Source organism: Leptodactylus fuscus, chromosome 2 (assembly GCF_031893055.1).
Source record: "Leptodactylus fuscus isolate aLepFus1 chromosome 2, aLepFus1.hap2, whole genome shotgun sequence".
Lineage (NCBI taxonomy): Eukaryota > Metazoa > Chordata > Amphibia > Anura > Leptodactylidae > Leptodactylus > Leptodactylus fuscus.
Genome location: NC_134266.1, coordinates 191945941 through 191973005, shown reverse-complemented (window position 1 = coordinate 191973005; position 27065 = coordinate 191945941). Strand labels below are relative to the sequence as shown.

General features: G+C 42.8%; 1 protein-coding gene across 1 annotated transcript; it reads left to right on the top strand.

The window, feature by feature from the left end:
* The first annotated feature begins 1081 nt into the window (after positions 1–1081).
* CLDN10 (claudin 10) lies at positions 1082–26660 on the top strand. The gene is made up of 5 exons (XM_075265380.1): positions 1082–1295; positions 4299–4460; positions 7030–7111; positions 19515–19622; positions 26555–26660. Exons 1-5 carry the CDS (start codon positions 1082–1084, stop codon positions 26658–26660), a joined length of 672 nt encoding a protein of 223 aa, XP_075121481.1.
* The last annotated feature ends 405 nt before the right edge of the window (positions 26661–27065 follow it).

Sequence of the window (27065 nt, the reverse complement as noted above, 5' to 3'; positions counted from 1 at the left end):
CTTCTTCCTTAAAAAAATAAAACATTTCTGAATGTCACAATATGGTGAAACAAAAATTTTTTTTTCAAAGTTTTACATTTATTAAGCCTAAGGCCTGGTTCACATCTGCGTTCAGTATTCCGTTTGGGGAATCTGCTTCAAGAACTACTTTCCTCTCCACATGATTCGTGCGGACACTGTGCGGAAAACACACGGACCCCACTATGGGGTCTGTGTGCTTTTTTTGCTCACCGCTTTTTAATGCGTTCGGTATTCTGTTCGAGATGGGCCCAAAGCGGACTTCCTGTACACAGATGTGAACCAGGCCTTAAATTACCAAAAACTATATAAATTGGGTATGTTCGTGCTAGTAATGACTAGAGATGAGTGAACACTGTTCGGATCAGCCGATCCGAACAGCACGCACCCATAGAAATGAATGGAAGCACCAGTGTTCGCTCATCTCTAGTAATGACCACAAAAGATGGGCAATGTATTATTTTTACTGAAGGTTGAACACCATAAAAAAACACGTAAGAAAATGGTGCATTTACATTTTTTGCATATCTAAACTAATCCCTTGACATGGCCACCTCTGTACAGCGCATCCACACACCTATGCAGTTTATGCAGCAGTCTTGTTTCGTGCGGCCATTAACTTCAGGATGTCTTGTCCTTTTAACCATCAACTCTGATTAAGAACAGCCCTATTGCTCAATTACTTATTAGTCTGGACTTTGTGTCCAGGTTTGTCTTAACTTTTACATGAAATGTGACTATAAAGTAATATTAATGCAAATGTACTGTCTACGCAATGTAAATGATTCATGTATACTTGTAAGCTAAAAACCTGCGATATCTGGAGCTCTTCATTATTGCTCAGAATACATTAATCCATTCATTAATACACGGCAGCCCTTCTTGCCCCAGTGCTTCACCTCCAGTGAAATGTACTTTGCCCCGTAGCAAGAGTTGCTCTTGTGAGGAAAGAAAACCATGTTTTACAAGGACATGATGTTTTTGTAGTGCCTGTCAAATGTAATGAGGCCTTCAGAGCTTTTCCCACATCTCATTGAGAATCCCTTCACGTTATTTGTTTGATATGTCTGGACTTCAGATTATTGCGGTGATATTCTGCATTTGTGGCACCGGAGCTGTCATTGGTGCAATTGTATCAAACGAATGGAGGGTGACCAGCCGAGCCAGCTCCGTCATTACGGCCACTTGGGTGTTTCAGGGCTTGTGGATGAACTGCGCAGGGAATGCTTTGGGCTCCTACCATTGTCGGCCTCACTTAACCATATTTCGTGTAGAAGGTAAGAAAGTCTTCCATGAATTGTGGCCAAACACACATTGGATGTGGTGGGTGAGCATTGGTAGACTTCTGCTACTACATGTATAGTCATTCTTGTACTTGCACTTTACTTATACATTATCCATGTTTTTTATACATTTTTGTGACTCTTGTGGATCATATTTTTCACCTTGTGCTTATAGGAATTTCATTGACCTTTTTTACATTGAGTATTTCATGTCGGTGATATCAGCTATTTAACTTTCTGCTTACTCCCTTTTTTGGCACTGACTCATGTTTTAATCTTTTAATGTTTTAAGATATGGATGAAATAACAATGTACTTTTTATTGTATTTTTTAAATAGCACTATTTTCTTGGAAAAGTCTTGAACCTGATTATTACATATTTTCGTGCTTTACTAATATGGATATTTAAATATTTTTGGCATGAAAGAATATGGGAAATATAAAGGAATATCTTATACTTCTCTCTTCTGTTAAATTTAATCCTGGCATTAGCTAAAAAAAACCAAATCACAGCAAAATCTTTACTAAAAAGGCAGCTTTTCTGCAACGTGGGGCCTTAGTCTTAGTATTTAACCTTTACAGTACTGGGATTTTGGAGTCCAATGTACATGGAGTATGTAGTTCTTCCCACACTCCAAATATATACTAGGGGTCATTTATAATTTGCACAATTTTGTTGTACCTTTTTTTCATTGTCCCTTTTTTACGTCTTCTCATTTCATGCAAGTAATTTTATTAAGAGCTGTAATTTTGTATTAAATTTTGCACAAAATTCACCACATGTAAATTATGATTCTGCTCTGTACTGAAGTGAATTTACCCCTTTTTTTAAAAAAAGAATATATCATATATGCATTGTCTGAAGTTACCACAGATAAACCACACTAATTTTCCCATGTAAAAACCATCAGTTGGCTAAGGCCCACATAGTAAATTAGTGCGGTGTGAAAAACTGCAACGCATTGCAGTTTTTCCCGCAACATTTTTCATAGAAAGTCTGCAGTGGTTTCCTGCAGACTTTCTACTTCCATTATACCTATAGATCAGTGGTTCATAACCTTATTTGAGGTACCGAACCCACCAGTTTCATATGCACATTCACCGAACCCTTCTTTAGTGATAAATCAAATATGATTTATTTCCAAATTCAAGACACAGGTATATGTTTTTTTACTGTACACAAAATGAACTGTGCATATGGCCTAGCGTTCGATCGAACCCGGGTTAAGAACCACTGCTAGTATTATGCGAGTAGTATTCAATCGAGTACGAGTATTTCGAATATCGTAGTACTCGATCGAATACTACTCGCTCATCTCTAGTAATGATAATGTATTCGGGGGATCTCCATCCAATGTATAAGGGTTTGTCCGGACTGTTCCAAAGGCAGATGCCAGAGAAAAGAAGGATCAGGCTATTGGATTTTTAAGTCCTTTGTTCTCAAGGGAAATAAGACACCAGAAATTTCTTGCAGTAAGCTAAGGGTCATCAACCTGGTATGAATGTAGATTGACTTGGGTTATTTATTATATTACACATATAAGATCTGATCAGCCAAAAACAAGTGTTTGTGTGCCAGCTGATCGCTGCGCTGTGGGCAGGGGGCAATGAGTGGCAATCCAAAGGCCATTATAACCTCCTTCCTATTGAGTACACATGCATGCTCAGCTGAGTGCATGTATATGAGGAGGTTGGGAGGAATAGCTTCCAGCCACACAATCTCAAGTGTGCCATCTGTGTACAGCGATGTGTAATAGAATGGTACAATATAAAAATTCCAAATAAAATACAGTTAAGTGTTTTTATTATAGTAAATAGATGTCATGTGCAGGAAAGACACTAGATCTGCTAGAGAATAATATTAATGTCCTGTATAATATACGAATATGTAAACTAGCATCAGTTGAAGATTTTCTGCACTTAAATAAAATGTAAATTAGAATAAATTAAAGGGAGTCCGTCAGCGGTAAATTGGTTATAAACCTAATCTCAGGATTTGAGATAATTCTACTGTCTCTGATAGATATCTCTGTTATTTAGCTTTGAGCTCCTGGTCCATGTAAATCACCATTTTATTCATATGCAAATGATGGGAAAGTGCTTTGGTCTCCGCTGTAGACGCCCGTGCAAAACACTTTTAGGCTAAATCACCATGTAGTGACACTCGCTGTGTTTTTTTCTGCAGCTTTTTTTCAGCTTCCCCTATTAAATCTATAGGGAAATTTTTTTTATGATTCCACAACTAAAATTACCATGATGCGTTTTTTAAAATGTAGCTTTTCTGCAGCGTTTTTCTGCAGTGTATTAGACCAAACCTCATTCATTTTACTGGTACTGTACAACACAGCTTTCCTTTTCATTGCATTTCCACAATATGGGACCTTAGCCTTACCATCATTTGCCTATGAAGAAATTCTCAATTTTCATGAAAATAGGGCTCCAAAAACAAAATAATGGGCGTATTTGGAATCTGTAGACTCCCTTTAATGTCATAATCCACATTTCAATAGTAGCTCATTACTAGTATATGTAATATATAACATATTCCCCTACTTTAGGCTGAGGCCCCACATTGCGGAAATGCAGCCTTTTTTGTTGCAGTTTATAGAGCCAAAGTCAGGAGTGGATTGAGCAGATGGTAGAAATATAAGAGCTTTTTATAGAGTTCCCATTTCTTTTGTAGCCATTCTTGACTTCGGCTCAAAACACACGCTACAAAATCTGCAACAAAAAAGGCTGTGTTTCCGCAATGTGGGGCCTCATCCTTAAAGTATACTACAGTCTTCACATAAATCCATCCATTCTGCCTTTTACCAAATCTAACGCAGAAACAAATATCAGCAGAACAGGAATATTTATAGTGACCATGCTCACTGCATTGCCATTACCACTCTGGTGCTGTACTGACCTCATCTGACCTTTCTTTTACCTCTACCTGGACAAGCTACTTAACAGTTTGGACTAGTTTGACTATGTTATCTTGTTTCTGACCTCCAGGATTTTTGCAGGCCTGCAGAGCACTCATGATTGTATCTATATGCTTGGGATTCTTCGGTATAGTGTTTGCATTTGTTGGCATGAAATGTACACGGATTGGAGGTAGTGACCAGATTAAAGCTAAAATTGCCTGTTTGGCCGGAATCCTATTTATATTATCAGGTAATGGCTAGTATGGTGATACCATAACTAAAACTATTTGTATCAGGCATTTATTTATATAGGACACATTACCAGCTCTTAATAGGCCAGTGACATACAATATCTGATAGCCACTACCACCATAAGAATTTTGTTTATTCAAATCCATCTATCCATTTAGTGTTGATGAAAATTGATCCTCTACCTGATTTCCTTTTATGGCTGGCAGCTTGTCCATCTTAAATGTATGGCCCTGTATGTACGGCCTCTGGAGATCTGTAGGGGAAATATTTATACTTTCTAAAAGAAGAAAATGAAATATTTTCTGGCAAAATATCAGTTGGTCAGCAACACATAGTGAGGAAGGGATTCTGTGGGGCTGTGACTTAAAGGGGTACATAGTTACTATATAGTGGGCATAGTTACTATATAGGGGATGGGAATAATGGGAAGCTTGTGTGCACAGTCATGTTGTAAACAAGACTTCATGGCAGCCTGGATAAGATAAAATAAGATAAGATAACCTTTAATAGTCCCAACATGGGGAGATTTCAGACTGTATGCAGACAGCTCACTGTTCTTTTTATAAAAACTTCATTATGTTCATTTATACAAGACTTCAATGCCTTCCCGTAAATAACATTTCTTTTCATTGAAATTATTTGGCACTGAATCATACGGTTGGATGAAATAGTACTTACCGTATATATATACTCGAGTATAAGCCAAAACTGTGCTGAAAAAGCCCCCCTCGGCTTATACTCAAATCAAGCAATAAATTTTTTTTATTATTATTATTTATTTTTTTTTGCAAGGGGGGGGGGGGGGGGTCTATGACCAGCCACAATAGTAATGTATAGAATCTACCATAAAATAGTGAAGAACAAAAAAAGCTTTACAAAAATATAATAAAAAAATAAAATAAATAAAAGTTCAAATCACTCCTTTCCCTAGAATCAGTGGCGTAACTACCACGGTAGCAGTGGTAGCAGCTGTCACAGGGCCCGACACCTCAGGGGGCCCGGGCCCCCTCACTAGTTAATACACCAAAAAAAGAAATAAAAAATAAATTTTACTTTTTGAGGCCCGAGGCCACCTAAGGTGTCGGGTTCCAGGTGGAGGAGAGCTTCAGCGTGCGTCCTGACAATGGGGGAGGGGCGGAGACATCGTGCAGGAAGAATATAGTGCCAGGGATTCAACTTAAGGGTGCATTCACACTGAGTAAACGCTAGCTTATTCTGAACGTAAAACACGTTCAGAATAAGCGGCGTCTAAAGCAGCTCCATTCATTTCTATGGGAGCGGGGATACGAGCGCTCCCCATAGAAATGAATGGGCTGCTTCTTTCACTCCGTGCAGTCCCATTGAAGTGAATGGGAAGTGTTCGGCAGTCTGCTGTAATGCCGGCGTGTACGGCTCTCATACACGCCCGGCGTTACGTAGTGTGCATGCACCCTTAAACAGTGAGAAGTGCAGCACTGAAATCTTCAGAAGAGTGAGTGCAGACTGGTCAGTTTAACCCATGTGTGCTGGCAGCTGCCTGCTTCTACTTCTACTGCCTGGGGAAGAAGGGGTTACAATGCCACTTTTAGTGTTGTAATCCCTTCTTCCCCAGGCAGCAAAATTATTACAGTATTATGTATTACAGTACATAATACTGTGTGCAGGGACCACTATGGGACATAATATTGTGCGCAGGGGCCACTATAGGGTATAATACTGTGTACAGGGGCCACTATGGGGCATAATAGTGCATGTGCAGGAAAGCAGCAGGGGGAGGCATTCAGTCAAGGTCTTGAGAGGGGGGCCATGTCAAAAGTTCACCCTGGTGCCACGCCATTTCTTGCTACCCCACTGCCTAGAATACATATATAAGTAGAAAATGACTGTGAAACACATACACATTAGGTATCCCTGTGTTTGAAAGTGCCCGGTCTACTGAATATAGGGTATCTGCAGGCTTATATTCGGCTCGGCTTATACTCAAGTATATACGGTACTATTATAACAGAGAATTGAAATATACATAAATACACATCCCAAATAAAATAAAAGAATGGTATGATACATTGTTAATCTTAATAGCAGGAATTAAAAAATATACAGCCATCCCATTTAACTTATTACTCGGAAGGAAGGATGCAGAGGAAGACAAAAAAAAACCAAGGCTGTTCTCAATTGCCTCAATTTCTCGACTGAGCCTTTGATTATTTCTTTAACCAAAACCAGAATGGATCCTAAATATAGAAATAAAATCATGAAACATTTACACTTCTCTTTTTATCATGATCATGACTTTAAAAACAGGGAAAATACTGATGAAATAATGAACTGTGAATGAGGGCTAAATAATTACTTATATAACAACCAGAATAAACCTCTTGATCTCCAGTAATCCAGCACATATGCCGTACATTGTCATTACTTTATGTATTTCAAGGTACTGCTGATATATCAGGCTAGTTCATAACCAGATAATAAGAACTCTGATAACCACTTGCAGTAATATAAGTAATGTGCACGGTTTATCTTATCTACGTTTCATGTTTTCTCCAGAACATTGTGCTGTTCATTATTGTGCTATTTTTCAGGTATATGCTCTTTGGCTGCATGCTCCCTTTATGCACATAAAACCACAGTGGAATTCTTTGACCCTACACATGTAACGGCAAAGTAAGTATAACCTAACAATATTGGTATGATATTTTCCAGAAGAGTAATGACGGACTTCACTATAAAAAGAGACTTCACAATGTACAATTAATTCTTAATTAGAGATGAGCGAACAGTGTTCTATCGAACTCATGTTCGATCGGATATTAGGCTGTTCGGCATGTTCGAATCGAATCGAACACCGCGTGGTAAAGTGCGCCATTACTCGATTCCCCTCCCACCTTCCCTGGCGCCTTTTTTGCTCCAATAACAGCGCAGGGTAGGTGGGACAGGAACTACGACACCGGTGACGTTGAAAAAAGTAGGCAAAACCCATTGGCTGCCGAAAACATGTGACCTCTAATTTAAAAGAACAGCGACGCCCAGCTTTGCGTCATTCTGAGCTTGCAATTCACCGGGGACGGAGGTTTCCGTCCAGTTAGCTAGGGCTTAGATTCTGGGTAGGCAGGGACAGGCTAGGATAGGAAGGAGAAGACAACCACAACAGCTCTTGTAAGAGCTAAATTCCAGGGAGAAGCTTGTCAGTGTAACGTGGCACTGACAGGCTCAATCGCCGCAACCCAGCTTTCCCAGGATCCTGAATGGAATACACTGACAGTGTATTCCCGTATACCCGATATATACCCCCGATCCCCGTTCCAACGGTGTGCCCCCCCCACCTTCACCCCAGAAATACACTGCAAGTCCCCTAGCAATAGAATTGGGGCTATATACACCCACTATATTTGCTACTGCCATATAGTGCCATTGTCTGACTGGGAATTCAAAGAATATATTGGGGTTACATATCACTTCAATTCTAGGGAGAAGCTTGTCAGTGTAACGTGGCACTGACGGGCTCAATCGCCGCAACCCAGCTTTCCCAGGATCCTGAATGGAACACACTGACAGTGTATTCCCGTATACCCCATATATACACCCCAAATCCTCATTCCAACGGTGTGCCCCCCCACCTTCACCTCAGAAATACCCTGCAAGTCCCCTAGCAATAGAATTGGGGCTATATACACCCACAATTTTTGCTACTGGTATATAGTGCCATTGTCTGACTGGGAATTCAAAGAATATATTGGGGTTACGTGCACCCACAATTTTTGCTACTGGTATATAGTGACATTGTCTCACTGGGAATTCAAAGAATATATTGGGCTTACGTGCACCCACAATTTTTGCTACTGGTATATAGTGCCATTGTCTGACTGGGAATTCAAAGAATATATTGGGGTTATGTGCACCCACAATTTTTGCTACTGGTATATAGTGCCATTGTCTGACTGGTAATTCAAAGAATATATTGGGGTTACGTGCCCCCACAATTTTTGCTACTGGTATATAGTGCCATTGTCTCACTGGGAATTCAAAGAATATATTGGGGTTACGTGCACCCACAATTTTTGCTACTGGTATATAGTGCCATTGTCTGACTGGGAATTCAAAGAATATATTGGGGTTATGTGCACCCACAATTTTTGCTACTGCCATATAGTGCCAGTTTCTGACTGGGAATTCAAAGAATATATTGGGGTTATGTGCACCCACAATTTTTGCTACTGGTATATAGTGCCAGTTTCTGACTGGGAATTCAAAGAATATATTGGGGTTACGTGCACCCAAAATTTTTGCTACTGGTATATAGTGCCAGTTTCTGACTGGGAATTCAAAGAATATATTGGGGTTATGTGCACCCACAATTTTTGCTACTGGTATATAGTGCCAGTTTCTGACTGGGAATTCAAAGAATATATTGGGGTTACGTGCACCCACAATTTTTGCTACTGGTATATAGTGCCATTGTCTGACTGGTAATTCAAAGAATATATTGGGGTTACGTGCACCCACAATTTTTGCTACTGCTATATAGTGCCATTGTCTGACTGGGAATTCAAAGAATATATTGGTGCACCCACAATTTTTGCTACTGGTATATAGTGCCATTGTCTCACTGGGAATTCAAAGAATATATTGTGGTTACGTGCACCCACAATTTTTGCTACTGGTATATAGTGCCATTGTCTGACTGGGAATTCAAAGAATATATTGGGGTTACGTGCACCCACAATTTTTGCTACTGCCATATAGTGCCAGTTTCTGACTGGGAATTCAAAGAATATATTGGGGTTATGTGCACCCACAATTTTTGCTACTGGTATATAGTGCCAGTTTCTGACTGGGAATTCAAAGAATATATTGGGGTTACGTGCACCCACAATTTTTGCTACTGGTATATAGTGCCAGTTTCTGACTAGGAATTCAAAGAATATATTGGGGTTACGTGCACCCACAATTTTTGCTACTGGTATATAGTGCCATTGTCTCACTGGGAATTCAAAGAATATATTGGGGTTACGTGCACCCACAATTTTTGCTACTGGTATATAGTGCCATTGTCTGACTGGTAATTCAAAGAATATATTGCGGTTACGTGCACCCACAATTTTTGCTACTGCTATATAGTGCCATTGTCTCACTGGGAATTCAGAGAATATATTGGGGTTATGTGCACCCACAATTATTGCTACTGCCATATAGTGCCAGTTTCTGACTGGGAATTTAAAGAATATATTGCAGTTATGTGCACCCACAATTTTTGCTACTGGTATATAGTGCCAGTTTCTGACTGGGAATTCAAAGAATATATTGGGGTTACGTGCACCCACAATTTTTGCTACTGGTATATAGTGCCAGTTTCTTACTGGGAATTCAAAGAATATATTGGGGTTATGTGCACCCACAATTTTTGCTACTGGTATATAGTGCCAGTTTCTGACGGAATTCAAAGAATATATTGGGGTTACGTGCACCCACAATTTTTGCTACTGGTATATAGTGCCAGTTTCTGACTGGGAATTCAAAGAATATATTGGGGTTACGTGCACCCACAATTTTTGCTACTGCTATATAGTGCCATTGTCTCACTGGGAATTCAAAGAATGTATTGGGGTTACGTGCACCCACAATTTTTGCTACTGGTATATAGTGCCATTGTCTGACTGGGAATTCAAAGAATATATTGGGGTTATGTGCACCTACAATTTTTGCTACTGCCATATAGTGTCAGTTTCTGACTGGGAATTCAAAGAATATATTGGGGTTATGTGCACCCACAATTTTTGCTACTGGTATATAGTGCCAGTTTCTGACTGGGAATTCAAAGAATATATTGGGGTTACGTGCACCCACAATTTTTGCTACTGGTATATAGTGCCAGTTTCTGACTGGGAATTCAAAGAATATATTGGGGTTATGTGCACCCACAATTTTTGCTACTGGTATATAGTGCCAGTTTCTGACTGGGAATTCAAAGAATATATTGGGGTTACGTGCACCCACAATTTTTGCTACTGGTATATAGTGCCATTGTCTGACTGGGAATTCAAAGAATATATTGGGGTTACGTGCACCCACAATTTTTGCTACTGCTATATAGTGCCATTGTCTGACTGGGAATTCAAAGAATATATTGGGGTTATGTGCACCCACAAGTTTTGCTACTGGTATATAGTGCCATTGTCTCACTGGGAATTCAAAGAATATATTGTGGTTACGTGCACCCACAATTTTTGCTACTGGTATATAGTGCCATTGTTTGACTGGGAATTCAAAGAATATTTTGGGGTTACGTGCACCCACAATTTTTGCTACTGCCATATAGTGCCAGTTTCTGACTGGGAATTCAAAGAATATATTGGGGTTATGTGCACCCACAATTTTTGCTACTGGTATATAGTGCCAGTTTCTGACTGGGAATTCAAAGAATATATTGGGGTTACGTGCACCCACAATTTTTGCTACTGGTATATAGTACCATTGTCTCACTGGGAATTCAAAGAATATATTGGGGTTACGTGCACCCACAATTTTTGCTACTGGTATATAGTGCCATTGTCTGACTGGTAATTCAAAGAATATATTGGGGTTACGTGCACCCACAATTTTTGCTACTGCTATATAGTGCCATTGTCTCACTGGGAATTCAAAGAATATATTGGGGTTATGTGCACCCACAATTATTGCTACTGCCATATAGTGCCAGTTTCTGACTGGGAATTCAAAGAATATATTGCAGTTATGTGCACCCACAATTTTTGCTACTGGTATATAGTGCCAGTTTCTGACTGGGAATTCAAAGAATATATTGGGGTTACGTGCACCCACAATTTTTGCTACTGGTATATAGTGCCAGTTTCTTACTGGGAATTCAAAGAATATATTGGGGTTATGTGCACCCACAATTTTTGCTACTGGTATATAGTGCCAGTTTCTGACGGAATTCAAAGAATATATTGGGGTTACATGCACCCACAATTTTTGCTACTGGTATATAGTGCCATTGTCTGACTGGTAATTCAAAGAATATATTGGGGTTACGTGCACCCACAATTTTTGCTACTGCTATATAGTGCCATTTTCTCACTGGGAATTCAAAGAATATATTGTGGTTACGTGCACCCACAATTTTTGCTACTGGTATATAGTGCCATTGTCTCACTGGGAATTCAAAGAATATATTGGGGTTACGTGCACCCACAATTTTTGCTACTGGTATATAGTGCCATTGTCTGACTGGGAATTCAAAGAATATATTGGGGTTATGTGCACCCACAATTTTTGCTACTGCCATATAGTGCCAGTTTCTGACTGGGAATTCAAAGAATATATTGGGGTTACGTGCACCCACAATTTTTGCTACTGGTATATACTGCCAGTTTCTGACTGGTAATTCAAAGAATATATTGGGGTTACGTGCACCCACAATTTTTGCTACTGGTATATAGTGCCATTGTCTCACTGGGAATTCAAAGAATATATTGGGGTTACGTGCACCCACAATTTTTGCTACTGGTATATAGTGCCATTGTCTGACTGGGAATTCAAAGAATATATTGGGGTTATGTGCACCCACAATTTTTGCTACTGCCATATAGTGCCAGTTTCTGACTGGGAATTCAAAGAATATATTGGGGTTATGTGCACCCACAATTTTTGCTACTGGTATATAGTGCCAGTTTCTGACTGGGAATTCAAAGAATATATTGGGGTTACGTGCACCCACAATTTTTGCTACTGGTATATAGTGCCATTGTCTGACTGGGAATTCAAAGAATATATTGGGGTTATGTGCACCCACAATTTTTGCTACTGCTATATAGTGCCAGTTTCTGACTGGGAATTCAAAGAATATATTGGGGTTACGTGCACCCACAATTTTTGCTACTGGTATATAGTGCCATTGTCTGACTGGGAATTCAAAGAATATATTGGGGTTATGTGCACCCACAATTTTTGCTACTGCCATATAGTGCCAGTTTCTGACTGGGAATTCAAAGAATATATTGGGGTTATGTGCACCCACAATTTTTGCTACTGGTATATAGTGCCAGTTTCTGACTGGGAATTCAAAGAATATATTGGGGTTACGTGCACCCACAATTTTTGCTACTGGTATATAGTGCCATTGTCTGACTGGGAATTCAAAGAATATATTGGGGTTATGTGCACCCACAATTTTTGCTACTGCCATATAGTGCCAGTTTCTGACTGGGAATTCAAAGAATATATTGGGGTTATGTGCACCCACAATTTTTGCTACTGGTATATAGTGCCAGTTTCTGACTGGGAATTCAAAGAATATATTGGGGTTACGTGCACCCACAATTTTTGCTACTGGTATATAGTGCCATTGTCTGACTGGGAATTCAAAGAATATATTGGGGTTATGTGCACCCACAATTTTTGCTACTGCTATATAGTGCCAGTTTCTGACTGGGAATTCAAAGAATATATTGGGGTTACGTGCACCCACAATTTTTGCTACTGGTATATAGTGCCAGTTTCTGAGTGGAAATTCCCCAAATATTTTGGGGATTCATTCACCCTACATCTCAGGCTCTTGCCATATTCACCCAGGTTGTCAGTGCAGCACCAGCTCGTTCCCAGACAGCTCGGCCCGAAAAACACATTACCTATATAGAGGATTTGGACAATGAAGACAACATGTTCTAAATCTAATGTCTGCACCTTCTCCAGAATTAAAATAAAGGCAGCGTTTAACTTTCAAATAGCACTGCACAAAGGAAGATCGTATCAGCTTGTCTCATGACATGCTACTAAAAAGTGTCATTTGTGTATCTTAATGTAAATATAGTTGTAAAAGCTTTTTGGGTTTTAGGCACTGCCAAGTTATTTATTACCACCCGCTCCCTTATAATGATGATGACGCCAAAGTCACTGTGAGTGTTCAGAGCTCACAGCTTAAGTTGACATTTGTCTTGCTCTCTGTCGGTACCAGCTGTCTTTTTGGATACCGTAAAGTTATGTTGACTTTATTAACAGCTATAGAAGCTTTAGCCAGGTTGTGACGGTGTGTAACCCTAACAACACTAAGTGGGATACACATTAATAGTCAGTCTATGTACACTAAACGTATCACTGAAGTAATTTTTTTTCCCTCTCCCCTAATATAAGAAAGGAACAGACATTAGACCTAGACCGGGGTTCGAGGCTTGTAAAAATCCAGTATTATTTGTTCTTCATGATGTGAAATATGTGTTGAAAAGCAACCCAAGATGAAGTCAGCCATGTGTGCCAGTGTGTTACTTGGCATGCCTTTGCTGGCCCCAACTGTAAGGGTCACTCTCTATTTCCTCCATTTTCCACTCCCCTTCACACCATTTGTGGTGAAGCAATGGGATGCACTGAAGTGCACCCTCTAGCCTCGTGTGGGACAGGGACATCAGATGCCACTCTAACCCCCTCGTCTTCCTCCGCCAGCCAACGGTGCGAAGATGAGAGGAGTGTGCTCTGAATGTTTTCTGCCTAGCAGAGGCTAGTTCTCACTTACGAAAATGGCCCCACTTTGACCTGTATATCAGGCACAATGGTGTAGGTTTCAAAGAAACATGGCACCAACAAGTTGAAAAACGTGGGCCATGCGTGGACCGTGTTTGAGTCTGGCAAGCTCCAGATCTGCTACCAGGTTCCAGCCATTATCACAGGCGCAAAAATGCCAGGCCCCAGGTGTAGCAGGGAAAAAAAAATGCCATCTCAGCCAGGATGGCATCCCTGACCTCGAAGGCACTGTGCTGTCTGTCCCCCAAGCTGATCAGTTTCAGCACGGCCTGCTGACATCTCCCCACGCCAGTGTTACAGTGTTTGCCGCTAGTAGCTGGGGTGGAGGTTGCAGCATCGTAGGGTTTCAGTCTACTCCTGCCATGAATTTTGGCCTGGGAGAGGAGATAGGCCACCCCAGTTTGCACCCGGGGACCAGACTCCACTACATTCACCCTGCCTGTCATTAAAGATAAGCACTGCAGCATCCCTGACCACAGGCGCTTGTCCATGTGTCGGTGGTCAAGTGGACCTTGCAGCAAAGCGCAGAGCTCTGGGCCCGACTGATGTTATGGGACACATGCAGGCGCAAGGCAGGGACAGCACACCAAGAGAAGTAGTAACGGCTAGGCCCAGCATAGGGAGGTGCCCCAGCTGCCATCTGCTGACGGAAGGCCTGGGTATCCAGAAGCATAAACAAACACCAACATCTCCAGGGCCAGCAGTTTATCGATGAGGCTGTTAAAGGCTTGGGCATGGGGGTGGGTTGTGTTGTACTTCTGCCTGCAATGAAAAGCTTGGGAAATGTGGAGTGGCTGGGAAGAGGCGCATGATGGTGCAGGCCAAAAGGGCGCATGAGGGTGAACTCCCCAATGTGTCAGAAATAGGTGTGTAGGTGTCCTTGCATCATATACTTGCACCATATTTGGCTTTGGAAGCTAATTTTGTGCCAAAAAGTGGTTAAGACAGCGATCCCTCAGCTACTCCCGTTACACTGTCTATTGAAGTTACCATCTGTGGAAGTGGACCACCATTTCTAAGATCCCAAAGGAAGCAGGCAAGAGATGTGCAGTTCAGAAAAAAAGATGAGAAAATAAGTGTAGGCTGTAGAGCACAGAGGGATCAGAGAGGACAGAGCTGGTGTCGGCCAGATATTCCCACAACATGCGCCTATACTTGTCCCTCCTGGTGACACTAGGCCCCTGAGTGGCAGTAATTTGTCCAGGGGGGCCATTAACGTGTTCCAGACCTAGGAATAAGTCTTCCAACAGGGTAGAGTTTTGCATGCCTTTGCTTCTACCCACTGTTTTTGCTGCTTAGCTTCCCTCCACATCTACACTGCTTTCGCCCCTAAACATCACCCCACTTTATGCATCTGCTTCTACCCTGTTTTTTTGTTGAATTAGCTTCCCTCCACATCTACACTGCTTTCACCCCTAAACATCACCCCAGTTTATGCCTTTGCTTCTACCCTGTTTTTTTGTTGAATTAGCTTCCCTCCACATCTACACTGCTTTAGCCCCTAAACATCACCCCAGTTTATGCCTTTGCTTCTACCCAGGTTTTTTGTTGATTTAGCTTCCCTCTACATCTACACTGCTTTAGCCCCTAGACATCACCCCTGTCCATGTGGGGTCGGTGGCCTCGTCATCCACCAACTCCTCTTCCAATTGCGCACTGCCCCCTTACTGCAAACCGCACATGACCACAGCTTGCCCTGATGGCAACTGTGTCTCATGATCCCCACTTAGGTCCAGACAAGTCGGTGGCGGGTCCAAAACCCCAAAATTGGAAGGAAATGGCGGATGCTGCAGTATTTCTAACACCTGTTCCTGGTGCTCGGGCCTGGTCTGTGTTGTAACCTGCACCCTGCTTAACGCAGCTGCCAGTTGTGATGAGCGCATGCTGATGTTTCGTGTCCAGTGCAATGGATAGGATGGGATTTCACATAAGTCTGCCACCCATGGCCACTCATGGTTGAGCAACTGAGGGAGTTGACTTTGAAGAACCCGAGGGTTTTGGAGTTGGAACTACATCAAAGGTCTGTGCTGCTCACACACTCTGCTCAACACATGATATGTTTAGTGCCAGCAGTGTGGAGACGTCGCACAACAGCCGTTGTTCCAGCAGGTACAGGCGTTGTAGGAGTGCATAGAGGCTAGCAGCGGCAACTATAGACTTTAAAAACTATCCGCACAAGCGCCACACTTTCACCAGTAGCTCAGGAACATTGGGGTACCTTTTTCAAAAGATTAGCAGCAATGAGTTAAAAACGTAGCCCAGGCATGGAATATGTTGCAGGCTGCCAAGCTACAGAGCCGATCCCAGGTTACGGCCATTATCACACATGACAACATGCCTGGGCCCAGGTGCAGTGGCAAAAACCACATTGCCGTCTCATCAAGGATGGCATGACTCACTTTGTAGGCAGTGTGCTGTCTGGCCCCCAAGCTGATGAGCTTCAGCACGGCCCGCTGACGTCTCCCCACACCAGTGTTGCAGCGTTTCCAGCTCGTAGCTGGGGTCAATTTAACAGCGGAGGAGGGTGGTGTTTCAGCCCTCCTCCCAGGAATGTTGTGTGGGGAGACAAGTCAGGCCATCACATTTTGCGACCCGATCCACGCCTCAACTACATTCAACAACTGTGCCAAAATTGAAAGGTAGCGTCCCTGTCCGCATGCACTTGTCCATTCGTAACTGGTCACGTGGAACTTTAGGGCTAAGCGCTGAATTTAGGGACCGCCTCATGTTTGGGGGAAAGTGCTGGTGTGGACGGCACAGTGCGGTGGCGCAGTAGACACTCTGCCCAAAAAGGGCAGAGTGTCCCCCAGCCGGGATTCCAACATCTCCTGGGCCAGATTTCTTGAGATGAGGCCGTTGAAGCCTTGGGCATGTGGGTGGGTTGCGCTGTACTTTAGCATGAAATGCTAGCTAGCTAGCTCCAGGTACTGTAGACTTGGGAAAGTGGGTGTCCAAGTGCCGCACTTTCACCCTTAGCTCAGCTAATTTGGGGTATGTTTTTAAAAATCATTGCACCACTACATTGAACACGTGGGCCAGGCATGGAACGTGTTGGAGGCTGGCAAGCTCCAGAGCCCTCCAACAAGACAAAAAAGCCTGGCCCCAGGGGCAGCGGGGATAAACAAATTGCCATCTCATCCAGGATGGCATCCCTGACCTCAGAGGCAGTGTGCTGTCCGTCTCCCAAGCTGATGAGCTTCAGCCCAGCCTGCTGACGTCTCCCCACATCAGTGTTGCAGCGTTTCCAGCTCGTAGCTGGGGTCAATCTAACAGCGGAGGAGGAGGGTGGTGTTACAGCCCTCCTCCCAGGAATGTTGTGTGGGGAGACAAGTCAGTCCACCACATTTTGCGACCCGGTCCATGCCTCAAGTACATTCAACCACTGTGCCAAGATTGAAAGGTAGCGTCCCTGTCCGCATGCACTTGTCCATTCGTAGCTGGTCACGTGGATCTTTTGGGCAAAGCGCTGAACTTAGGGACCGCCTCATGTTTGGGGAAAAGTGCTGGTGTGGACGGCACAGTGAGGTGGCGCAGTAGCCAGCAGGCCCAAAAAGGGCAGAGTGTCCACAAGCTGGGACCCCAACATCTCCTGGGCCAGAATTTTTGAGATGAGGCCGTTGAAGCCTTGGGCATGTGGGTGGGTTGTGCTGTACTTTAGCCTGGAATGAAAGGCCTGGGAGATGGGGAGTCGCATTGCAAAGTGTGTAAACCACACTCAGTTTGTCCTCGACCTATACATTTAGAAATTATCTCCCCCAGCGAGGAACGTGGCCTCGATGGGGGAATTTTTCTAAGGAAGCTAGAAAAGAGGGCATGTTGGGCCTTGATGGCTCAGGTCTAGCTTCTGTCATGCAGCTGTCTTCTGCCTCTGGACATCCCTTTGCCTCTAGCCACCTTTTTCCCTGCTTAGCTTGCCTCCACATCCACACTGCTTTTGCCCCTAGACATCACCCCAGTCCATGCCTTAGCTTGTACCCCCAGTTTTTGCTGCTTAGCTTGCCTCCACATCCACACTGCTTTTGCCCCTAGACATCACCCCAGTCCATGCCTTAGCTTGTACCCCCAGTTTTTGCTGCTTAGCTTGCCTCCACATCCACACTGCTTTTGCCCCTAGACATCATCCCTATCCATGCCTCTGCCCCTAGCCACAACTCTGCCACCCCTGTAAACTCATGGTGCAGAAACTTTGGGAGCTGACTTTGAGGAACCCTTGGGTTTTGTAGATGGAACTCCATCAAAGGTCTGTGCAGCTCACACACCCTGCTCAAGATATGGTATTGTAGGGTTTCAGCGTGTGTGAATGACGGACAACAGCCTGTGTTTGGACAGATGTAGGCCTTGCTAGAGTGTTTTTAGGCTAGCAGCGACTCCTGTATACTTGCAAAAGTGGGCGCACAAGCGCCGCATTTTCAACAGTAGCTTCGGTATATTTGGGTATGTTTTCAAAAAACGTTGCACCACTAGGTTAGACGTGGGCCAAACATGGAACGTGTTGGAGGCTGGCAAGCTCCAGAGCCGCTACCAGGTTCCAGCCATTATCACAGGCGTAAAAATGCCAGGCCCCAGGTGTAGCAGGGAAAAAAAATGCCATCTCAGCCAGGATGGCATCCCTGACCTCGGAGGCACTGTGCTGTCTGTCCCCCAAGCTGATGAGCTTCAGCACCGCCTGCTGACGTCTCCCCACACCAGTGTTTTAGCGTTTGCCGCTAGTAGCTGGGGTGGAGGTTGCAGCGTCATAGGGTTTCAGTCTACTTCTGCCATGAATTTTGGCCTGGGAGAGGAGATAGGGTACCTCAGTTTGCACCCCGGGACCAGACTCCACCACATTCACCCTGCCTGTCCTTAAAGATAAGCAGCATCCCTGACCACAGGCGCTTGTCCAAGTGTCGGTGGTCAAGTGGACCTTGCAGCAAAGCGCGGAACTAAGGGCCCACCTGATGTTGAGTGACACGTGCTGGTGCAAGGCGGGGACGCCACACCGGGAGAAGTTGTGACGGCTAGGGACGGCATAGTGAGGTGCCACAGTTGCCATCAGGTCCGGGAAGGCGGGAGTTTCAACAAGCCGGAACGCCAACCTCTCCTGGGCCAGCAGTTTAGCGATGTTGGCGTTCTAGGCTTGCGTGGGTGGGTGGTTAGCGGTGTATTTCTGCCGGCGCTCCAATGTCTGAGAGATGGTGGGTTGTTGTAAAGAAGCGCCTGATGGTGCCTTTGATGGTGCAGGAGAAGGAGATAAGACAGAAACAGGGGAGGATGAGGGAGAAGTCAACAAAGTGGCGGAGGCAGATGAAGTGATGTCCTGGCTCGTCCTCTGGAGTGCATCGCCAGCACTGTGAGCAGAGGCAGTGGCAAATAGTGGTAAATTGGTATCAGTCTAATAAGCCAGATTTACGGTATCTTTAAGCATCAGTCACTGTGATAAATCTATTTGTAATCTATCTAGTCTAACTTTACAGTGTCTTCACTATGAGACAGTAGTAGTAACTCTACCCTGGTGTCCTAAAATTCAGAACTCCTCACGTGTCTAAAGCATACTGTACATGTTGTTTATTTACAGATATGAGCTTGGGACGGCGTTGTTTATAGGCTGGACCGGATCTGTTCTCTGCTTGGTAGGAGGATTCATCCTTTGCTGTACAACCTCAGCTCAGCACATTGCTTTAAGGTACTGGCAGCATTGCTTTCATGTGTTACACTGTTAAAAATAAAGCTGGCCATGGATGTTATTCATGCTTTACATTACTGTCTGATGCTATTAGTGTGTGCACATGTCCAAAAATACATCTGGATTAGTAGAATGTCACAAAATGAATGGTCGTGCACTGGCAAATTGTTCATATAACAGGAAATATTGCTTAATGTACTGTATATCATTTCTAAGCTTTCTGCTCATGAAAGATATGGAAACTCTTAAAGAGGACCTTACACCAGGTCTGAAAAGCTCTTCTTATAAGCGCTGTCACCCTTAGCATTTTGTTTATTGAAATCTGTTCACCCATTCCAAAATGTAATTCCTTTTACTGTTGATGCAATTTAGGGAATATTAGCCTAGTGGGTGGTAAGACAGCATGGCATACAGAACAGAGACCATGTCCCCTAGGTGAGCTAATAAAATGGTATAAAAAAAAATTAAATTATAAAAAAAAAACAACACAAAAACTAATGTAAGCCCTCATTCACATCAGCGTTTGTATTCCGTCCAGGGGAGTCCGCATGAGGGATCTCCCCCGAACAGAATACCGAATGCAACTGCAAGCGGTGTGCCAGTGAAAGCACACGGATCCCATAGACTATAATGGGTCTGTGTGCTTGTCGCCAGATCTCCGCAGGGATCATGCGGACAGGAAAGTACTTCACAATCTACTTTCCTTTCCGCATGATTCTTGCGGGCAGCGAGCAGCAAACACACTGACCCAATTATAGTCTATGGGGTTCGTGTGCTTTTACCGCACGGTGGGTGGGCATTCAGAGTCCGACGACTTCTTCAGCCATGCCTCCTCTTCCAGCGATGTCCTCGGGTCCCGTCTAACTAGTTAACTGACATTGTTAAAAAATGGCGCGGGTGCATGCGCAGTAGCATGCTGCTTCTACTACGGCTACTGCGCATGCGCCCACGCCATTTTTTATCAATGTCAGTTCGCGAGTTAGACGGGACCCGAGGACATCGCTGGAAGAGGAGGCATGGCTGAAGAAGACAGCGGACCCTGAATGCCTTTGCTGATAGAGCCCCTTTAAACTCATCTGTGTCCAGAGTTAAATACCGTGTTGAGACAGGAGTGGACAGCTCCTGCCTTACCACTGTACCCCTGCGTCCTCCATCTTTGGCAGCTGTGGCACATTGTCACATTGCACTTGTAGCTCATGCGACAAGAAACTGCAGACTGCACAGCAGGGAAGCGAGGAGAGGTAAGGTTAGATTTAGTGAAAATGAAGAATTACTAATGGCTGCAGCTATGAAAAGAACAGTCTATGCGATGGGGCCCGGTTGCTACGGATGGTGGCGTGCATTCAGGAAATGGTGTGCTGTAGACACAGCAGATCCTTTCTACAACAGTTCTCAGAAACTTTCTAACAGCATTACAGAAAATTACAGCACTAACTCTTGAGGAAATCTGGTGCCAGCCTGGAGTACTGCTGGGTGCTGCAGTGCTTAGATGAGAGGACATTAATGGAGTGTGAGACAGGGATCTCCTTGGAGGCAGCCCTCGGTACCTCTTGGGAGTCTGTTCAATCTGGTGCTTCTGCAGGAATGCTGCTTCTTCATTCAGAGTGAAGGTTACAGCACATGACCATGTTTCACCCATGAAACTCAGTCCATGTGTTAGCCAGATTTACTGTCTTGAATTTCATGCTGGGAGCACTACTCCTAGCAGTATAGTTATCTGTGATGCTAAAAGTCCCTGCCTCCGAGTGACATATTGTCCATTACTGGTATAATTGTAATCGTGAGGCAGGGATTCCTAGTACGCGGAAACTCACCAAATTCACCATAAGCTCCATCTTGAGATATTCCATTTTTATTTAAACAGGGATAAAACTTTTATCCATGTAATATTAATTTTGAAGGCTAAAACACAACATCCCTGAAAGTAGTTCCAGTTGTATAGAAGCTTCCATACCATATGTGCTAACTACAAGTAAGTGTCAGGAAGAAGTGCCCATACAATTTGCTAGTAGCATATTAGTGGCCATATAAAAGTGTCAGTATATTACATCCTCCATTACTAGTGTTAGATAAGGTAAAACGTATTCACTTTGTAAGTTACCGTACACCATTAATACTGTGAACTGTATACAGATCTTTCCTTCCTTGCCGTTACTGTCCAAATGTGTATGCCGTGAGATAAGCTGCTTTTTGCACTATGTCACAAACTGATATGCTCTCCTATAGGTCTATGTGCAGCCATCCAATGGTTTTGTTGCGAATTGCAACCTGTTAAGGGTTTTGTCTCATATTTGTATCAATATTGTTTGAATTGGCTTCGTGAAAATTAAAATTTACAACAAAGCCAAAGTGTATCTGCGACCATAAAACATGACATCAAACCAGCCATAGAGCATTGAAGGGGACATTATGCTGAGCTCCACCATACCTTTAGAAAATCTAATAGATGTAATAGGCTCAAGTGGAATATTTATCTCCTGAATACAGAGCCCTCCCCGCTCCATTGCACTTGAGTCTAATTTGCATATTTCACAAATGGCCTTCTCTAGGAAATGGTGTATCTACTGGGCCTGAGTATATAGGATTATGTAAAGGTAAGAGGGTGCTCGGTACGCACTGTAGCTGGTTTGATACTGACTTCCCTTTAGGAGTGGACACAACTGTACGCTCAGAGCAATGTTACCACTTCCAGGAATAGTTCTTACAGTATATATAATGGCAAACACAATTTCCTCTCAGCCCCAGGCTAATAAGGTAGAATAATAGGGTATAAGGACAGGGATAGTCCATTTGGACATGCCCCCCCTAGCTACACACTTGGTTTAGCTGTCATATAAAGTATACCGCTCTTTGGCTATTATCACACCTCTGTTATATGCCCGCTATAATTTCTATCATTCCGGCTCTTCGTGCATTGAATAGAAGCCTTGCTGATGTTGTTGTGTTTTCTCTGTATCTTAAGATTTTCATGTTCATTTTTCATCTGACATTATCAATAGTGCATGAAAGCTAGAAACAAACAGAGGATTTATTCTGTCTCATTGCTTGCCATGAAGCAAGATTGTGTTGAAAGGAAGAATTTTGCCTTTGGTCTGAGGGTTGCATTATCTGATTTACTTGTAATCCAAATGGAAATGAACTCGAGTACAAAGAAGATGAGAACATTTCTTCCTAGCTGTAGTTGTGTATCTCCATGAGTAGAGCTACAAAGAACAAGCAAATTGTATAGGATGCCATCATGCAATAGGTAGAGGACCGGATATAGCAGACCTAAGACATAAGTCAGACGAGGCTGTCACACAAATCACACGACAGCAGAAACGGAAGGACTCAGTGAATAATGTGTAACTTACCTGATGTTTGTTTCTATTGACCTATAGTCATTCTGAATATGTAGAAAAATCTCAGGAAAAAATGGAGTCCAGCGAAATCCTCCTTAATTAAAATTTCTTTCTTTTATTTACTTCATGTTTAAAATAGTACCCATATAGTACCCAATAGTACCCAGTATTTACTTCATGTTTACAATAGTACCCATACAATAGCGTGTACAAAAAAGTACATGGACAACTGAGGAAAATAGTTCAATGACAGACCTGGCTGACGCGTTTCGAAACTTAATGTTTCTTAGTCATAGCTGCGCCGGAAGAAGACGCGTGAAGAGGGCGTTCCTGAAGAAGATGGATGCCCCCAATGCTGTTTGAGCACTGGTGCCCTCCCCCAGTGCTGCCAGAGAACTCATTTGCATACCGACGAAAACCGGGATTTCTACCGAACGGCGGTGTGGAGAAGACATCTAAAGGTAGGAGAAGAATAGCCTTTCTTAAGGCTATTCCTATGTGTCAATGAGAAAATAATGTGTTTTAATGGTAAAATCCCTTTAAAAACCCATTCAAATGAATATGTTTTAAAGCTGATCACCAGCAAGCCATCCCTGGTCCAGTTTCTCAGGACTGAGGACGGAAACCTGGCAGAGAGGCACAGGATGGACACCGGGTGCAAGTCTGAATGCCCCCTCACATACTAACACAGTTTTCATCAGGACAGTTTGAAATCAGTTTTTGAAGATGTTAAATATTGATTTCAAACAGATTTACCAAACAGATGTGAACCAGGCCTTAGCGGAAGCTTTTCTCTTGACATAGGTGGAAATGCTACCCATCCTTTGTATGTCAAGAGACCATCATCCTCCAGCACCCTCACACTGCTCCTGGGATGGCTTTACATATTTTAGCCAATTTTTATAATATGCCTTTGCTGGGTCATGAATTACGCTAGGTTCATGCCAGAAGATGGAAACCACAGACCAGGTCCGGCCGTGAGCGTTTTATGCTCTCCGCCGCGAAACCGGTTTTTAAAATCCGGACACAGAGTCCTGCATGTCCGACTCTGTGTCCGGATTATAAAACCCGGTTTCGCGGCAGAGAGCATAAAACGCTCACCACCGCACATCTTTCTCACCCATTCAAAATTAATGGGTGAGAAAGACTCCTGCAGGTTTCCATCTCCTGGTCTGTTTTATGCAGGAAACGGAAACCGGGTGCAGATGTGAACGAGCCCTTACAACTTTTGCTATGCAAAACAACAACAAAGTGAAGAGAATCGCATGCTTGCCTCTTAATAGGGTGAGATTTCCTTAACAATGTTCTTCCTTACACGTATGTAGATACCTCCTTCTCTGTCCCAACTGCACAAATTAATACTGTATATACTCGAGTGTAAGCTGACCCGAATATAAGCCGAGGCCCCTAATTTTACCACAAAAAACTGGGAAAACTTATTGATTCGAGTATAAGCCGAGGGGGAAAAATGCAGCAGCTACTGGAAAATCTCAAAAATTAAAATGGTCGGAGTTTTCGGGTGCAGTAGTTGCTGGGTGCTGGGGAAAGGTGTTTTGGTTGTCTGTCTGCCCCTTCCTTGAGCTTGAGGACTGGGTTTTTTTTCCTCCCACTTGGAATTCAGTCTGGCTGAATATAGGGTATCTGCAGTGCTCCTATTAACCCCTTCCTGACAGAACAGGAGCACTGCAAATACCCTATACTCAGTAGATCGGGCACTGTCAGACACAGGATACCTAATGTGTACTTTTATATGTATTCTAGGGAAAGGAGTGATTTAGAACTTTTACTTACTTTATTTTTTTATTATATATTATTATATATTTTTTAAAGCTTCTTTTTTCTTTCACTATGTTATGGAAGATTCTACACATTACTATTGTGGCTGGTCATAGACCCCCCCCCCCAAAATAAATAAATAAATAAATAAATAAAAAAATATATATATTTTTTTTTTGCTTGACTCGAGTATAAGCCGAGGGGGGCTTTTTCAGCACAAAAACTGTGCTGAAAAATTCGGCTTATACTCGAGTATATACAGTAAGTAATATCTAAGGGGCCACACAGTGGCTTAGTGGTTAGCACTGCAGCCTTGCAGCGTTGGGTCCTGGTGTTCAACTCCCACCAAGGGCAAAAAACCATCTGCAAGGAGTACGTATGTTCTCCCTGTGTTTGCATGGATTTCTATCCCATATTCCAAAAATACATACTAATAGGGAATAAAATTTTACATTGTGAGCTTTATGTGGGGATCACAATCTACATAAAAATTAATAAGTAATATTTAATGCAGTCACAGCTGTCCTGTAACGTTCCAGCAAGCATGGGGATGTGGCGTTCTTCTTCCCTAACATTGTACAGTTCCCAGGGACTTTTAGAGCTCCCTGCACGGGGCTTAGTCACTGTCTATTTGAGGGATGTATTTCCCTGTTTTGTTAAAGTATCCTTTACTTCCTACATACAGTATGCAAACAACAAATACTTTATTGATGGGATTTCTTGGACTATATTCCATTCCACAACATACTAGTTTATTGTTATACGCTAATTGTTCTACCTATCTTTTGATATAATAATTCGTAATAAAGCAAGTTTAACAAACGTACTCTGTACCATTAAAGAAGACCAATGCTATTGAGGCTTTTAGGATAAGTAAATCCCCATCTAGTTAGAGGTGAGTTTGTACCTCACCTCACTGTGTTTCATACAAGAGGTCCTTGTCTACAGACCCAAATGGAGAGGTGTAAAAATTTGTTAAGGCCTGCAAAGGATGTTGGTACTGTAGGAATAAAATCTATTATTATCATCCCAGAAACAGTAGGTGTCAAGAGAAAGCATTCTGTCAAGAAAGTTGGGACAAAAAATTCATAAAGTGGAGCAGAGTAAGACATGTGTCTCATCATCAGGGAACAAGAGATTTATGAAAAGGCTCCAGTAGGATCTGACTGATAACAGAGAGCAGTAGAACAGCTGATGAAATCTTATACAGTGCTCAGGATTAGCCCCAGACACCCAAAAGCTTTCACTTACACCAGCCGCAAGGCTAGATGGACTTTGCTGAATTTGGGGTCCATGTCATCACCACCAGAAACCGTACAAGAAATAAACACTCCACTCACTGAAGCAAAACCCAGTGCCCCAAATTAACTTACAGGGCAGATCTGAAACAGGAGAATCAATGTCCAGGTAAATGGCCAGCAGATTATGTCAGAGGCAGAATCACGAGAGAAAACAGATATCCAATACTAACCCAAGGTTCAGTTCTAAGAGGTCACGTCAAATGCAGAATCAGCAGACAAATGAATAACCAGAAACAAGCTGAAGGTTAGAATAAAGCATTCCAATACACATGGTTAGGGCTCAGAGCCAAACTAGAGTATTAAATTAGCAGGCACCTGACACAGGAGGAAAGGGTTTTTTATATGCCTTCTTAGCTGCTGATAGGACAAGCCCAGGGAACTTCTGATACTGCAGAAGCTTCTCATGATGTGAACCATGCTCTATGATAAGTTATGGTATGTTATATAACTTTAACACGTACTTATATTACTTGCAGGATATAAAATAATGGGCCAATGTAATGTTGTTTTCCAGACCAGCATCATCCAGTAAGATTTCATACAGCCAAGCGAAAGGAATTACCAAACTGAAAATGACTGGTGGAACCTCAGAGGATTATAACACAAAGACCTTTGTCTAAAATATGTTTGTTGAAGTCACAGAAAGGAGCACAAAAGAAGAACGGACAGAATAATACAGAAGGATTGCTTCATTTTATGTATCGTACTGTTGTATGCTAATATTGTAGGTCTGCTTCCATGATAAGAATTCAGTGTTTTGTTCTTTTTTCTTCCTTTGGACATCAGTCCTTCTTATCACAGCTGTTTCAGGCATTGCATTTGTGAGTGAAATAGAGAAAGAAGATGCTGACCCCACTGAGGACCTTGATGTAAGTGATAAAACTAGAAAAAGACACAGTCAGGGTGCATTCACACTACGTAATCGCCAGCTTATTCTGAACGTAAAACACACATCAGCGGTGTATAAAGCAGTTCCATTCATTTCTATGGGAGCGGCATACGAGCGCTCCCCATAGAAATGAATG

Coding starts and splice junctions, on each gene's coding strand:
- CLDN10 (XM_075265380.1), top strand. CDS start 1,082: ATGTCTGGACTTCAGATTATTGCGGTGATATTCTGCATTTGTGGCACC. Junction 1,296..4,298: donor AACCATATTTCGTGTAGAAG/GTAAGAAAGTCT, acceptor TCTGACCTCCAG/GATTTTTGCAGGCCTGCAGA. Junction 19,623..26,554: donor GCTCAGCACATTGCTTTAAG/GTACTGGCAGCA, acceptor GTTGTTTTCCAG/ACCAGCATCATCCAGTAAGA.